Source organism: Hyperolius riggenbachi, chromosome 4 (assembly GCF_040937935.1).
Source record: "Hyperolius riggenbachi isolate aHypRig1 chromosome 4, aHypRig1.pri, whole genome shotgun sequence".
Classification (NCBI taxonomy): Eukaryota; Metazoa; Chordata; class Amphibia; order Anura; family Hyperoliidae; genus Hyperolius; species Hyperolius riggenbachi.
The window spans coordinates 187,747,930-187,761,947 of record NC_090649.1 but is presented as its reverse complement, the minus strand read 5'-3'; the positions used below and the strand labels follow the sequence as shown (position 1 = coordinate 187,761,947).

Genomic DNA, 14,018 nt, shown 5'->3' with positions numbered 1-14,018 from the left:
GGGGTGGATTACTATGGATAGACCAACCGCTTCAGGAGACACCTGTTCACTCTTGAACTGTTCACTGGTTAAGCCCAATGTACACGATATGATTCTATATACGATCCAATTAAATCCGACATGTCCGATCAGGATTCGATTCAATTGAATTCGATTTGCCATTGCAAAACAATGGCAAATCAAATTGAATCGAATCCTGATTGGACATGTCAGATTTAATCGGATCGTAAATAGAATCGTAATCGAATCGTATAAAGAATCATATCGTGTAGATTGGGCTTAAGATTTCCATCCAAATGGGCAAGAATGATCATTTCAGGTGAGGATAATCTAAAATGTGTACATGGCTTTAGACTCTGAGCCTCTTGGAGGCAAAAAGTGATATTGTTTAATGTACCAGTACTCTGTACAGCACTGTATCCAGTGTTTGCATTATTTCATGGGTTTAGAAAATAATCGCCCCTTCAAAATATTCACATTTGTAGTGTTTTGCAGCCTGAAATTAAGACCTTTACACAGATATAAATGTTCCGGCTGTTTTTACAAGTCAATGAGATGTAAATCTGAGTTCATGCAAATGCAATGCAAATGTATGCGGCTGTGCAGCTTTGAAACAGACCTCTCAAATTCAGTAGCTTTTGTATTTGATGGGTGCATTTCCAAGCCGCCGAACACGTGCATTAACTGCTTATAACGGCCAAATGAAAGTTACAATAGCAACAGTTCAGAAAAAGTGTGTGTGTAAATTAAATTTATAAACAGAATCGCTGAGATGGATGGAAAGTCTTCAAGTCAATCCACAGAATTTTAGTAGGGTTTAAGTTCGGGCTCTGACAACACTACATAGATTTTCACATTTTCTCCATCGGTCACTGTGTAGTCTAATTTGGGGTGTAGTTCGGGTCATTGCCTTGATGGAATGGTGAGCCTTCTTTCCATCAGCAACTTTCTGTTGGAGAGCAAAACGTTTTCTTTTAGAGTTTGTTGATACCGTGTCCCATCCATCCATATTTTATGTGTCTTTATTTCAGGTTACAAAACATCAAACTGTGAATGTTTTGAAGGGAGGTATCCTTTTCTATAACTGCTTTATAAATACAGCAAATGTCATACTTGAGAGAGTGTTTTTTTTTTTTTTTTTTGCTTAATTGAACCTCCAAAATAAACCTTCTAGTATGTTTTGTTTCGAGGTTGCCATAGCAGACAGTGGAGAGTGAAATGATATAACACAGTGTTACCTTCTTTCCTCAGAACAAGTTGAAATCCTCGCAGAAAGATAAAGTTCGCCAGTTTATGATCTTCACCCAATCTAGTGAAAAGACTGCAGTAAGTTGCCTATCCCAGAATGACTGGAAGTTAGATGTTGCCACAGATAATTTTTTCCAGAACCCTGAACACTATATCCGAGAAAGTGTAAAAGGAGCCTTGGACAGAAAAAAATTAGAACAACTTTATAATCGATACAAAGGTAAGTATAAAAAGAAATATTTATACAAATATTAGTACAACCATTCATATGTTTGCTTTGTAGTCTAATAAATAAGATCAATTTGTATTTGCTGCTGAGCATTCCACAGTTATTCTCCTCTCCTGCATCCTGCTTGTCCACTGTGATCGATGGAATTCTCTGTCCTCCATTTTGAAAATGGCCATTACCTCATAACACCTTCCTGGTCAGCACACTGTTAAATTTTCGCCCACTTGAGCCATAGGGAAACATGGACATTACCTTGCACATTCAGTTGTAACTGATAGCAACTGGTATATTTCAGTTCTGGCAGAATCTTGTCAGAACTGGAAGGGATCACTGTAAGAAGAAAATGGTGAGCTTCTGAGCGGAACTGACGGCGAGGTAAGTATGTAATATTCATTTGCAGCTACATCATGTTTTTTTTTTTTTTTAATAATTTTACTCAGTTCAGGTTCCCTTTAGGGTGCATACACACATTAGTTAAAGGGAACCAGAGAGGAAGCTATGTTAAAAATAGAGAAAGCTTTTCTACATACCTGGGGCTTCCTCCAGCCCCATAAACCTGGATCGCTCCCACGCCGCCGTCCTCTGCTTCCTTCAGCGGCGGTACCGGGTCCCGTCACATCCGGCGGACGCGGCCAATTTTCCGCATGGAGAGGGGCTCCCTTCCCCGCGTAAGGCTAAGGAGGGACCCCTTGTGATGCGGAATATTAGTCGCGGCTGCCCGCCGACTGGCAGAAGTAACGGGACTCAGTACCGGCAAACAGAGGAAGCGGAGGACGGCGGCGTGGGAGCGATCCAGTCTTATGGGGCTGGAGGAAGCCCCAAGTATGTATAAAACCTTTCCTCCCAACCTCTCTGGTTCCCTTTAACCCTTAACCCCCTCGGCCAGGAATCGAGCCTGTGTTCAGGTGTCCTTGGGCTCTTTTGTAAAGATTCCGAATACCGAATCTTTAATAACAGCTTGGTCTGAAGACATTATTTCTCTCCTTACCACTCCCACCTGAAGCATTTACATTGTTCGCAGCGCTGTTGTCCCTTCTCCCTTCCCCTTGGGGACAGCATGTGTTGCACTGCTGTGGCAGAGTGAAGTGTCTGTACAGTGCTCACACTCCCAAACTGTCACCTAGGGGTTGAGTCATGATACCTCTGGGCAACAAACCTTGTGTGTATTTATGCACCTTTTAGAATCCTTGCTGACGATGTGTTTACCGTTCTAAGGATCTTTCCTTGTCTTACCTTATGTGTAGGTCAATTACGTATGGCGTTATGTATTGTTTTTGGAACATTGCTCCGCTTTTGTTGCCTTTGCCCACAGTCTGCATTAGAAGTTGTCAAGGAGGCTGCTGTTCCCTGCTTGTTCAGCTCTACATAGAGTCCATTTCCATAATGGGGTTTGGGGGAGGAATGTAGTGATAAGCGAGAAGGCTTTCATGAAAAGCGAAATCATCCTGCAGTGTGTTGGGGGGTTCAGGCTATGTACAGAAAGGTTAACTCACCTTGGCCACTGCATCATTTCTGATGTGTTCCATGCTGCTAAACTACAACTTCCTGTGCAAAGATGGAAGTGTAGGAAACTGGAGAGCAGCGTGGAACACATTGGAAGAAAGCCAGTGGTGGCCAAGGTGCGTTATCCCTTGCGTACAGAACCCCCCTCCCAGGGACCAAAACGCTCATCCCATAACTTTTTCTTTTAATTAAAATTTGAGCTGGATTATGCAGAACTGTATTGAGCTGCATACAGGGTAATGTATCCTACAGAAAGATTTGATGAATGCTTTTAAATGATTCAGAGCTGTATTTTCCTTAAGTGCTCTTATCCTATATCCAGCATGAATTAAGATTATTTTTTTAGTCTGCCTATGAGTTTTTCATTGCATTGCTGAAGTGGCATCCTTACAGAGAGAGACATTGCTTGATCCAGCACTTAGTCATGTTATCTTTGTGTGCTGAGTAATGTGGAATTGCTGAGGGAGCGGGAATGTCATTACTAATAGCTAGAGCTGTCAGTGCTAGAAGAACAGCGTTTCCAAGTGCTTATAGGAAATTACAGGTGCTTATCAGGTAATGAACTAATACATTAATGATGGTTTCCCTTATGCTAGTATATTATAGATTGTTGCCGTTTAGACTACATTTTATTAAACCTGTAATGTATAGACTGATGGGATTGCACACTAACGCATGTTGAATTGATTTTTATCCTGCAGATCCTCAGGATGAAAACAAAATTGGAATAGATGGCATCCAGCAGTTTTGCGATGATTTGGCGCTCGACCCCGCCAGTGTCAGTGTTTTAATTATTGCATGGAAATTTAGAGCAGCCACACAGTGTGAATTTTCAAAACAGGAATTCATGGACGGAATGATAGAATTAGGGTAAGTGATACCTATACAGCTCGGTGCTTTTCTATGTATCTAGTTTCCTAAAGTTTTTCCACCACTGCTCCCCTACCTACTACGCCAGGAAGACAGTGCATATTTAAGAGAAAAATACAAAGGAGTGAAAGTGGCCTGGCTGAGATTCGAACCAAGGACACTAGTAAAGGTCCGCTATATTTAATGATACATATATAATGATACTATGGTACAGTGCTGAAGTAGGTAGCACTTTCACCTTGCAGCACTAGTTTCCCAAAGCTGACTGTTGTGCTTGTGAAACATTAAAGTACACCTGAACTGGGACAAAAAATGACTAACTTGGGACTGCTTCCAGCCCCTGTAGTCTTTGAGGCCTTTTAGTGTCTTCAGGGTCCACTCCATTGTGCCACTGTAAACCTCAGAAAAATATCTGACCCGGCTTGGTTGCAGTTACTGCGTAGGTGCGGTGCCCTCCTTGTGCCTCCATTTCATCACGGGGAGCATGGTACACATGCACAGAAGGCTAATTACAGGGGTGCATGTCATATCGGCGCCGCTCAGTTTGGCGTGGGGAGTGCCGAATGACGGCTCTCCCTGCTGCCGCTAAACTCCGAGGCGGCATTAAATACTATTCCCCTCCGAGTTGTCGCAACTCGAGGGAGATGTAATTCGGGGTCTATGACGGCGCCCAGTTTCGGCGCTCGGCTCTCAGAGCCGTGCGCCGAAATCAGCTGATTCGTAATTCGTGTTGCTTTTTAGTAAGAGGGCTTTTTGGTCCCTCTTATTACCAGGGCTGTGGAGTCAGTACAAAAATCATCCGACTCCAACTCCTCACTTTATAAAACCTCTGACTGTCTCCAGTTACCCAAAATTGCTCTGATTCCTACACCCCAGTCCTTGCATGTCTATGGAGTTGGTACAAAAATCATCCGACTCCTCAGGTTATGAAACCACCAACTGTAACTCTGACTCCAGGTACCCCCCCCCAAAAAAAAAAGTACTCCAACTTCGACTCTACAGCCCTGTAAGATACCGCAGATTTTTGGGGGGCCAGTTGTATTGGATGAAAGTGGTAATCCGTTACTTCATTCAATTGCCCGGAGATTCTGATTGCCAGTGTAGAGTGATTGTGGTAACCTCTCCTCAACATTGATTGCCAGGGAACAAAAGCTCATTGCCCTTTTATAGATCTGCTGATCTGTCTTCAAAAATGAAAGCAGTACATAGGTGTCTTTTGTTGATACTAGTTGCTAATAAGAACAAGAAAAATGACAGCCTGAAAGTGATTGCTGTTTGTAACTTTAGGTACTTTAACATTCATAAATCTGTCTAAGTTGCAACTTTTGTCAGCAGCTATCATTCAAACCTAAAGTTATTTTTATTCCTGAGGAATCATGAGATTTTTCAGTGCTCTGAAATACAGGAAACAGAAATCATAAACCAATTGCTAATAATAAACCTCCAGTGAAATAAAATCTGTCTCGCCCTGTCCTTGTGACCTCTCAGTCAGAATGACATGCAAGGCGTAACTTGTTGGAAGGTTGGAGGAGGTTCATTTCAGCAATTATAAACTAGTGATGTTTTTTTTTTTACTATGGATATAAAAATACTAGAAAGGAACAGTGATTGCCAGACATTCTGAACATGAGGCAGCTCTAATTCAAAATGTTTAAAGTGGATCTAAATGCTGTAAAAGATTAGACAAAGCATGCTAACCTTTAGGCCGGTTTAACACTGTATTTTGGCGTCAGCGTTGCGGTGCCAAAAACAGGCCTTCAGGGAATAACGCATTACTATGCAGTATTTTCTTTCTTGCATCAAGCCAAATAGGAAGTGTTGCATGCTTGCAGTCACTTCCTGTTTTGGGTATGTGGAAGTTCACAGAAGCATATTGTAAAAGATACGCTTCCACGCACGCGTGCCACACCACCACCAACTTTTTAAAAAACCCTGTGTCGCCATAGACTTGCATGACTTTCGGTCCGATGCAGTTCGCCACAGGAGCTGCTTGGTAAGCGTAGGTATACGCTTGCGTCGGATAGGGCACTTCCAGGGCAGTGTACTGCAATGTGGAGAGTGTGAACTCCCACATAGACTTTCATTACCCTGCGGTAGCAGTGTGGTAATTTGCCGCACCACCACAGTGTGAAAGGGCCCTTAGGGAAAGCATTTCTTCTTTACAGTTTACTGAAATCCTAAAAAAAAAAAAAAAGGCCAAAAAAACAAAAATTGACTATGTAACAAAGATTCCACCTCTTCTGTGCTTCACCAGAAAAGCGCTGTGTATTTCTAGTTCTGAAGGAGTTTACCCACATTCTGTCTGGACAGTGAGCAAGACAGGTAATGGAAGTCGCAGGGTCATTAACTACTTTGGCCTCCTGGACGTAGTAGCTACGCCCAGGAGGCCATGTGCGCGTCCGCGCGCTCCCGCGGCCGATTGCACGCGCGCTCCCGGCCGCGGTTCGTTAGCCTGGCAATCAGTGAATCGGGCTATGGTGCCCGGTCACTGATTCCTCTCCCCCGCTTAAAAAGCGACAGCTTCTCTCGGAAGCTTCGCTTTTTCTGGCTGTAACGTACCCCATGCGTCGCTCTAAGCGTCTTACGCTTAGAGTGACGTCATGTAAACAAACTCATGGCCGCCATCTTGTGGCCAAAAAGTAAAGCTACAACTAAAAGTGAAAAAAATAAAACTCAAGACACATTTACATTATAAAACTATGGTTTACATCACACCCTCCCAAAAATACCCAAATAAAATGTTTAATACAAAAAAAAACCATTACAATAAAAAAAAAATGTAAATATTTACCTAAGGGTCTAAACTTTTTAAATATCAATGTAAAGATGAAATATTTCTATTTTTTTATTTTATTTTATTTTAAACTTGTAAATAGTGATAGATGCAAAACGGAAAAAATGCACCTTTATTTCCAAATAAAATATTGTCGCCATACATTGTGATAGGGACATAATTTTAATGGTGTAATAACTGGGACATATGAACAAATACAATACGTGAGTTTTAATTATGGAGGCATGTATTATTTTAAAAGTATAATGGCTGAAAACTGAGAAATAATGAATTTTTTCCGTTTTTTTCTTATTCTTCCTGTTAAAATGCATTTACAGTAAAGTGGCTCTTAGCAAAATGTACCCCCCAAAGAAAGCCTAATTGGTGGCGGAAAAAACAAGATATAGATCAGTTCATTGTGATAAGTAGTGATAAAGTTATAGGCTAATGAATGGGAGGTGAAAATTGCTCAGATGCATAAAGTGAAAACAACTGAAGGCTGAAGTGGTTAATGTACTAATTCATGCGGTGTGGTGATCCGCACACTGTATACAGTCTCCTACACACATTCTCACACAGTACTCACACTAGAGACAGTCACACTATACAGTCTCCTACACACACATTCTCACACAGTACTCACACTAGAGACAGTCACACTATACAGTCTCCTACACACACATTCTCACACAGTACTCACACTAGAGACAGTCACACTATACAGTCTCCTACACACACATTCTCACACAGTACTCACACTAGAGACAGTCACACTATACAGTCTCCTACACACACATTCTCACACAGTACTCACACTAGAGACAGTCACACTATACAGTCTCCTACACACACATTCTCACACAGTACTCACACTAGAGACAGTCACACTATACAGTCTCCTACACACACATTCTCACACAGTACTCACACTAGAGACAGTCACACTATACAGTCTCCTACACACACATTCTCACACAGTACTCACACTAGAGAGACACAGACATACACACTCAAATGCAATAAACGCACAGTGTACCCTCACAGCACACTGTGCACAGTATGACACACACATACACAAACCCAGCCACAAGAAATGCACTGTGGCTATGCTTCACCTGTTCCCATGTGCAGCACCTGCTCCTCCTCATCCCTGCCATTGGCTAGTTGAAGTCTTTGCTGTGTTGCTCTCAGCTGTTTCTTTTGCATGGCAATACACTTTGCAGCCAGTATTTCACGCAACCTGAAGCAAGCTAGCTGAATGTGTTCACAGCAGTTTACTGAGGTAGGGCTGCTACTGCTGTTTGACTCAGCGCTGTTCAGGCTGCTATAGGAGGCATCACAGACCAAGCTTTCTTTTGGTAAGATGCAGACTACAGCTGCGAGCATGTTGATTAGAGCGCAGGAGATTTGGGCGCAGCAGCGTCACCATAGACCGTAATAGGAATTACAGCTATAGCTGTGCACAGTGAGTAACTTCAGCGCTGTCAGAAGATGGAGCTGAAGTTACTTTTTAAACACTGTAATTGGACCACCAGCAATAGCTGGAAGCCAAATTACGTAATTCCCCACCATCCACGTTGACCTGGAGGGGGAAAAGTAATTAACGCTGCCGGGACTTGTGCAGGAGCAGGGTAGGCTGTACAGTGTTCTCACCAGAATTGTTTTCCAGCTGGGTGGCATGGAAAAGTTACTGGGTGGGGCAAGGTGAGAGACTGCAGGGCCAGTGCTTCTGTGTGCAACTCTTCTTACAGCATAGGAGGAGGTGAGCTGATAACAGCCGGGTGACAATCAAAACGAGCCGGGTGGAGTGCCCAGCTAAAAGAACCTGGGAGAACACTGCCGTATATCGGCTGTCTCCTGCGCCCAAGTCTCCTGGCTGCAATTTCTCTTGTACGCTCCAGCTGTAGAAGTTTATATTGAAGTAAATGTGCGGTGAAGAGGCTTCTGACCAGTATTTTTTTTTTTTTAATATATTTTATTGAGTTTTTAAAGAAAATACAACCCTCCTCAAGGGAGACATGTCATAACATTTGTTACATTTTTCTGTCATGCAGCGTATTCGTCCTGTTACTAAGCGTATGACAATCCACATATATTTTTTGAAAAGCATGACTTTTGCTGTAAACAATTTGTCTACCCTTGTACCCCTTCCCACCCCCCTCCCTAAAGATTTCCTCCCCCGTCGTCAGCCCCCACTTCTGAGAAGCTCTCTAAAGTGTCTAAAAATTGACAATATAGGTTTCAACTGTTCTTCTTGGGTCCTGAATATAATCATATCTCTCCTTTTCTCATACTTTAAGTTTCCCCAAATTGCCCTCCAAATCTCTAATGGCATACCACTCTGTGTACTTAAAAGGTTCCATAATGCCAATAATTTCCTGTGGAGAAAATGTATGTAAGATGAATTTTTCCCATATTTTGAATAATTTCTTAGTCATTTTATCTTTATGCATAAGGGTCTCTATTTTATCTAGGTAAAACATATGGAGTAATTCCTCCTGGACATCGGCCACCGAAGGGGGGGTTGGGTATATCCACCTATTATATATGGTCTTCCTGGCCGCTATCAACATAAGATGTGCTAGCATGGGGGGAGTTGAGGAAATCTCTCTTTCTTGGGGTTCTTCATTTTCTGCTGCTTTATGATAGTTGAAGAGTAGTAATTGAACCTCATTAGGCAAGTTACACTTGCACACTTGCTTCACATAGTCCTGCACCTGTTTCCAGAATCGCCTAATTATAGGACATTCCCATAGACAGTGGAACATTGTCGCATTGAGATGTTTGCATTTGGGACATTCTGGCTTGTAGTGGAGTGGGGGGGATTTATATTTTATGTTAAAACCATATTTGGCCTTATGGATCATCTTAAAATGTGATTCCCTGCCCACCTCGCTTATAACCAGCTTTCTGATCCTCTCGTTCCCCTCTAATATATGTTCTCCCACGTTTTCTATACCAATTTCCTTGATCCATCCATTTAGGTTATGTCTGGCCCTTTTTTCCACTTCTCGGCTCAACAGAGAGGCTTGGATTTCAGATAATGACTTTTTTGTATTGTGCGGTTGTAAAAATGTATCAAATTCCGTAACCGTCATCATTGGAGATTGATTCTTGACTGATGAGGTCACAAAGGATCGCAGTTGTGCATAGTATAAGAAGTGATTTTTATTTAGGCCGTAAGTGTTGCGAATTTCATTAAACGTAAGCCATCTCCCCTGTTGCAGGGACCAGACATTACCCAATTTGGTTATTCCGTGTGCCTCCCACTGTAAAAACCCCTTGTGAGAGATACTCGGTGGAAATCCCGGGTGTCCCCATAGTGGCATATATTTTGATATGTGTGATGGTAGCCCATATTTCTTCCTCACTTCCTTCCATGTGGCCCATGTATCCTTTATCATTCTGCTATTCTTCATCCTCACCGGTAGGTCTTTCCATTTGGTATGTAATAGTGCCAGGGGTAGCCATGGTTCACTAAATGATTTTTCCAGCCCCAGGTTAGAGAATTTATTAGTCTCACATACCCAGTCTCTTATATGTCTAAATAAGCACGCCAAGTTATATGATCTTATATCAGGTATACCCAGTCCTCCCCACTGTTTTGGTAGTTTTAGTTTGTTCAAGGCTATTCTGATTTTGCGTCCTGCCCATAGAAATTTTGAAAATGCCCTTTCCAGCACCTTTATGTCTGCATGTTTAACTAGTAACGGTATCGTTTGCAAAGGATATAGCAGCTTGCCAAAACATACGGCCTTGATCACCGCTGCCCTTCCCATTATGTTAATAGGTAGCTTTTCCCATCTATTTAGTTTCTGTTCTATTTCTTTGATCAGGGGGTTGTAGTTCAAGCTATACAATGAGCACGGAATCTTGCTGATTTTGATGCCTAGATATTTAACTACTGTTTTTATCTGAACTTTAGGCTCTTGTCCCTTCCCTGTGCTATGTGGACGTGGTGTTAGGTATAATAAATCGCTTTTTTCTTGGTTTATTTTGAAGCCACTATATATCCCCAATTCTTGTACTATGTGAAACACCTTAGACAGGTCGCTTTTTGGCTGTGCTAAAAATACCATTACATCGTCTGCGAATGCTGCTAATGTGACTGTTTCCTTACCTACCTCCAACCCCGTGATTTGTTCCTGTAGAATTCTCAGCATAGGCTCTAATGCCAGATTGAAGAGCAAGGGCGACAAGGGGCACCCTTGACGTGTTCCCTTTTGTAGTTTAAATTTGCATGAGAGAAACCCTGGAGTGTGTATTTGAGCTGTTGGATTTATCTGTGTTGTTTCTACATAATTTGCAAAAGGGCCCGTTATGTTCATTCTTTGGAGCACTGCTTTTAGCCAATCCCAACTAACGTTGTCGAAAGCTTTTTCCGCATCGAGGAGCAGCAATGCCGCCCCCCGACGCGTTGTGGGGTAAGCCTTTGCCCAGTCTAATACTGTTAGGACCTTCCTCAGATTCCTCGTGGCTGAGCGTTGGCGTATAAAGCCTGCCTGGCACGGGCTGACTAATTTGTGCATGACTGTGGCCAGTCTATCTGACAATATCTTGCTCATTATTTTAATATCTAGGTTCATCAGTGAAACCGGTCTATATGCCTCCGGGAGGAGAGGATCTCTACCTATTTTCAGTAATAGTTTAATATAGGCGTTGTTTGATGATTGAGGCATAATATTTTTTTGCAGTATATGGTTATATACTTGACTCAGGGGCTCTGATATCTCCCCTTTTAATAGTTTAAAAAATTCTGATGATAGACCATCAGGTCCTGGTGCCTTGTGGTTCGCCAGGGATTTTATGACTTCTGTCACCTCCCCTGTTGTTATTTCTGCGTTTAAAAGACTGAGATCCTCTTCCCCCAAGGTTGGGAGTTTCGCTGCATCAAGAATGTGGTCCCTAGCTTCTCTATTTACTGCCCCTGTGTTGCAGGAGTACAGTTTCTCATAATACAAAGCTAAGGCTTCATTTATTTGTTTCGGATCTGTCAAAGTTTGGCCTGATGACGATCTCAATGATAATATGTTTGTGTTGGTTCTTTCCTCTCTAAGCAAGTTGCTGAGCATACGTCCCATTTTGTTGCCATATCTGCGGTATTTAAGGTCTTGGTATGATTTATTTAGATTCTCTTTACATTTTAGCCATTTGTCAGTTTCCTGCTTTTTCTTTATCCAGCATATCCTATTCTCCCCGTTAGGGTCTATGATGTATTTTTTATTGGCTTCTCTTACTTCCCTAACTGCTTGATCAAATCTAATCCGGGCCTCCTTCTTTTTCCCTGACATATAGGAGATAATCCTGCCCCTCAGTACCGGCTTTGCAGCTTCCCAAAATAATATAGGGTCATTTTTGTGCTCTCTGTTATCTTCCTGATATTCACACCACCATGTCTTGAGCAACTCAGCAAAACCCTCATCCCCATAAAGTTGAGTGGGAAAGCGCCAGATTATATCCGACCCTCTGGGTTTGACCTCTGTAATATCTAGGGTGACTGGGCTATGATCAGATATGACCATGTCCATAATTTCCGCATTAACCGTTCGTTGTACCATTTGGGGGGGTACTAAGAAGAGGTCTATACGAGTCCATAGATCATGGGGGTGTGAGTAAAATGTATAGGTCTTGTCGTATGGGTGCAACCCTCTCCAGACGTCCTGGAGCCCCAGGTCTTCCGTGAAACTTTTTAATTGTGCCGCTTTTTTTTGATATATAGGGGTCGGGCGTCCTGTTTTATCCTCTGTTATGTCTATCACTGAGTTGAAATCCCCGCCCACCACCCAATTTGAAGTCCCACTTGACAGAATAATCTTACTGACCTCCCTGAGGAAGGTCAAATTATCTTCATTTGGAGCATACACACACAAAATCTCTAGTACATCCCCAGCAAGCTCTACTCGAGTCCTCAGCCATCTTCCTGCATCATCATGTTGTGTTAATAGAATTTTGCAGCCCAATTGTCTTCCAATTATTACCAAAACCCCTGCTTTGTTTCCTATGGCTGGGGAGCCCAATACATGTCCCACTCAATTTTTTTTCATAAATGGGAATTGATTAGTTGTTAAATGCGTCTCCTGTAGGAGCGCAATGTCTATTTTGAGTTTTTTAAGATGTCTCAAAACCATAGATCTTTTCCCTTGGGATCTGAGGCCTTTCACATTCCAGGTGCCCACCCTTATCACCATTTATTGTATCGTTTGGTCGGAAATTTGTTGAGCACTCGAGTTTTGCTTCTCATCTTTATGCTATGCTGTAATCCCCTATGTAGGTGCTGACGACGTCCCTCCCCCCTATTTCCCCACAAATTTTGAGTAAACATATAATTGGCAAACATGTTATCCTTTTCAACCTGAGGTTGATCTCCCCATCTTACATTCTGCAACATGACTTCACCTCTTCCCTTTCAACGTAGGAGTGGTGAGGTTTTAACCCCGTCGTTTTCATCTCACCCGACTATGTTTTACTCACGCTAAGTGATTCAGATATTTATACAAAGTCCTTATATGCTGAGTGTATGTAATCAACTGTATGGCAGTGCCCCCATATGCAGTTAGGTTTATTTACTGCGAACGTTCAGTCCTCTCCTTCAGCTTCATTTGAAGTTGATGGTCTGCTTGAATTCGCCCTCTTTTGCTCCGCTAGAAAACCCTCTGCTTTCTCCGCCGTCGTAAACACATGTGTTTCGTTCTGTGTCCGTGACTCGCAGGATGGCCGGATAGAGTAGCGCGAATTTCCATTTTCTTTTGATGCATTCCGCACATGCTTTATTAAATTTCTGCCTTTGCTTAGATACTTCAATTGAGAAGTCATTGAAGAGTCTCAGCTGGTGTCCCTCATGTTCAAGCTTCTGGTTCAGCTTCCTATATGCCCGCATGATAGCTACTTTGTCAGAAAAGTCCAGATACTTGATCATTATGATTCTTGGTCTCGTTTTGCCAGACTCTGATAGCGGGGGTCCCACTCTGTGTGCCCTTTCTACTTTACATATGTTTGGGAGCCCTAGCAGTTGGGGTATTGTTTCTGCGCATAGCTCTTGGAGAGTATTAGGTAAATAGCTCTCAGGCAGGCCTACCAGCCTTAAATTGCTTCTCCTTGAGCGGTTCTCTAAGTCCTCCAGTTTACTGCGCATATCTTTGTTTTCCTTTAGTATCTTATCTACAGTACCTTTTGAGATGCTGTGCTCGTCTTCCATTTTAGATACGCGATTTTCCACCTGTTGGATCCTTTTGGTGTGTGCCTGGATATCCCTCTGTACTTTCTTTAGTGACTGCGTCACTGCCGCTTGGATCATGGCCTCGAGGTCGGGTTTCAGCTGCGCCACTACCTCCCTGGCTATTCTGGAACTGCGTGCTGTCAGTTCTTCTCCTTCACCCGGATCCTCAGACTCGCTGT

General features: G+C 42.6%; 1 protein-coding gene across 1 annotated transcript in view; it reads left to right on the top strand.

Moving 5' to 3' along the window:
- The window catches only part of DCUN1D1 (defective in cullin neddylation 1 domain containing 1), a 38,305-nt gene that overhangs the window by 12,573 nt on the left and 11,714 nt on the right, over positions 1-14,018 (top strand). The window contains exons 2-3 of the mRNA XM_068281091.1: positions 1,252-1,468; positions 3,682-3,850. Coding sequence (XP_068137192.1) covers positions 1,252-1,468; positions 3,682-3,850 — 386 coding nt within the window. The remainder of the gene's footprint in view (positions 1-1,251; positions 1,469-3,681; positions 3,851-14,018) is intronic.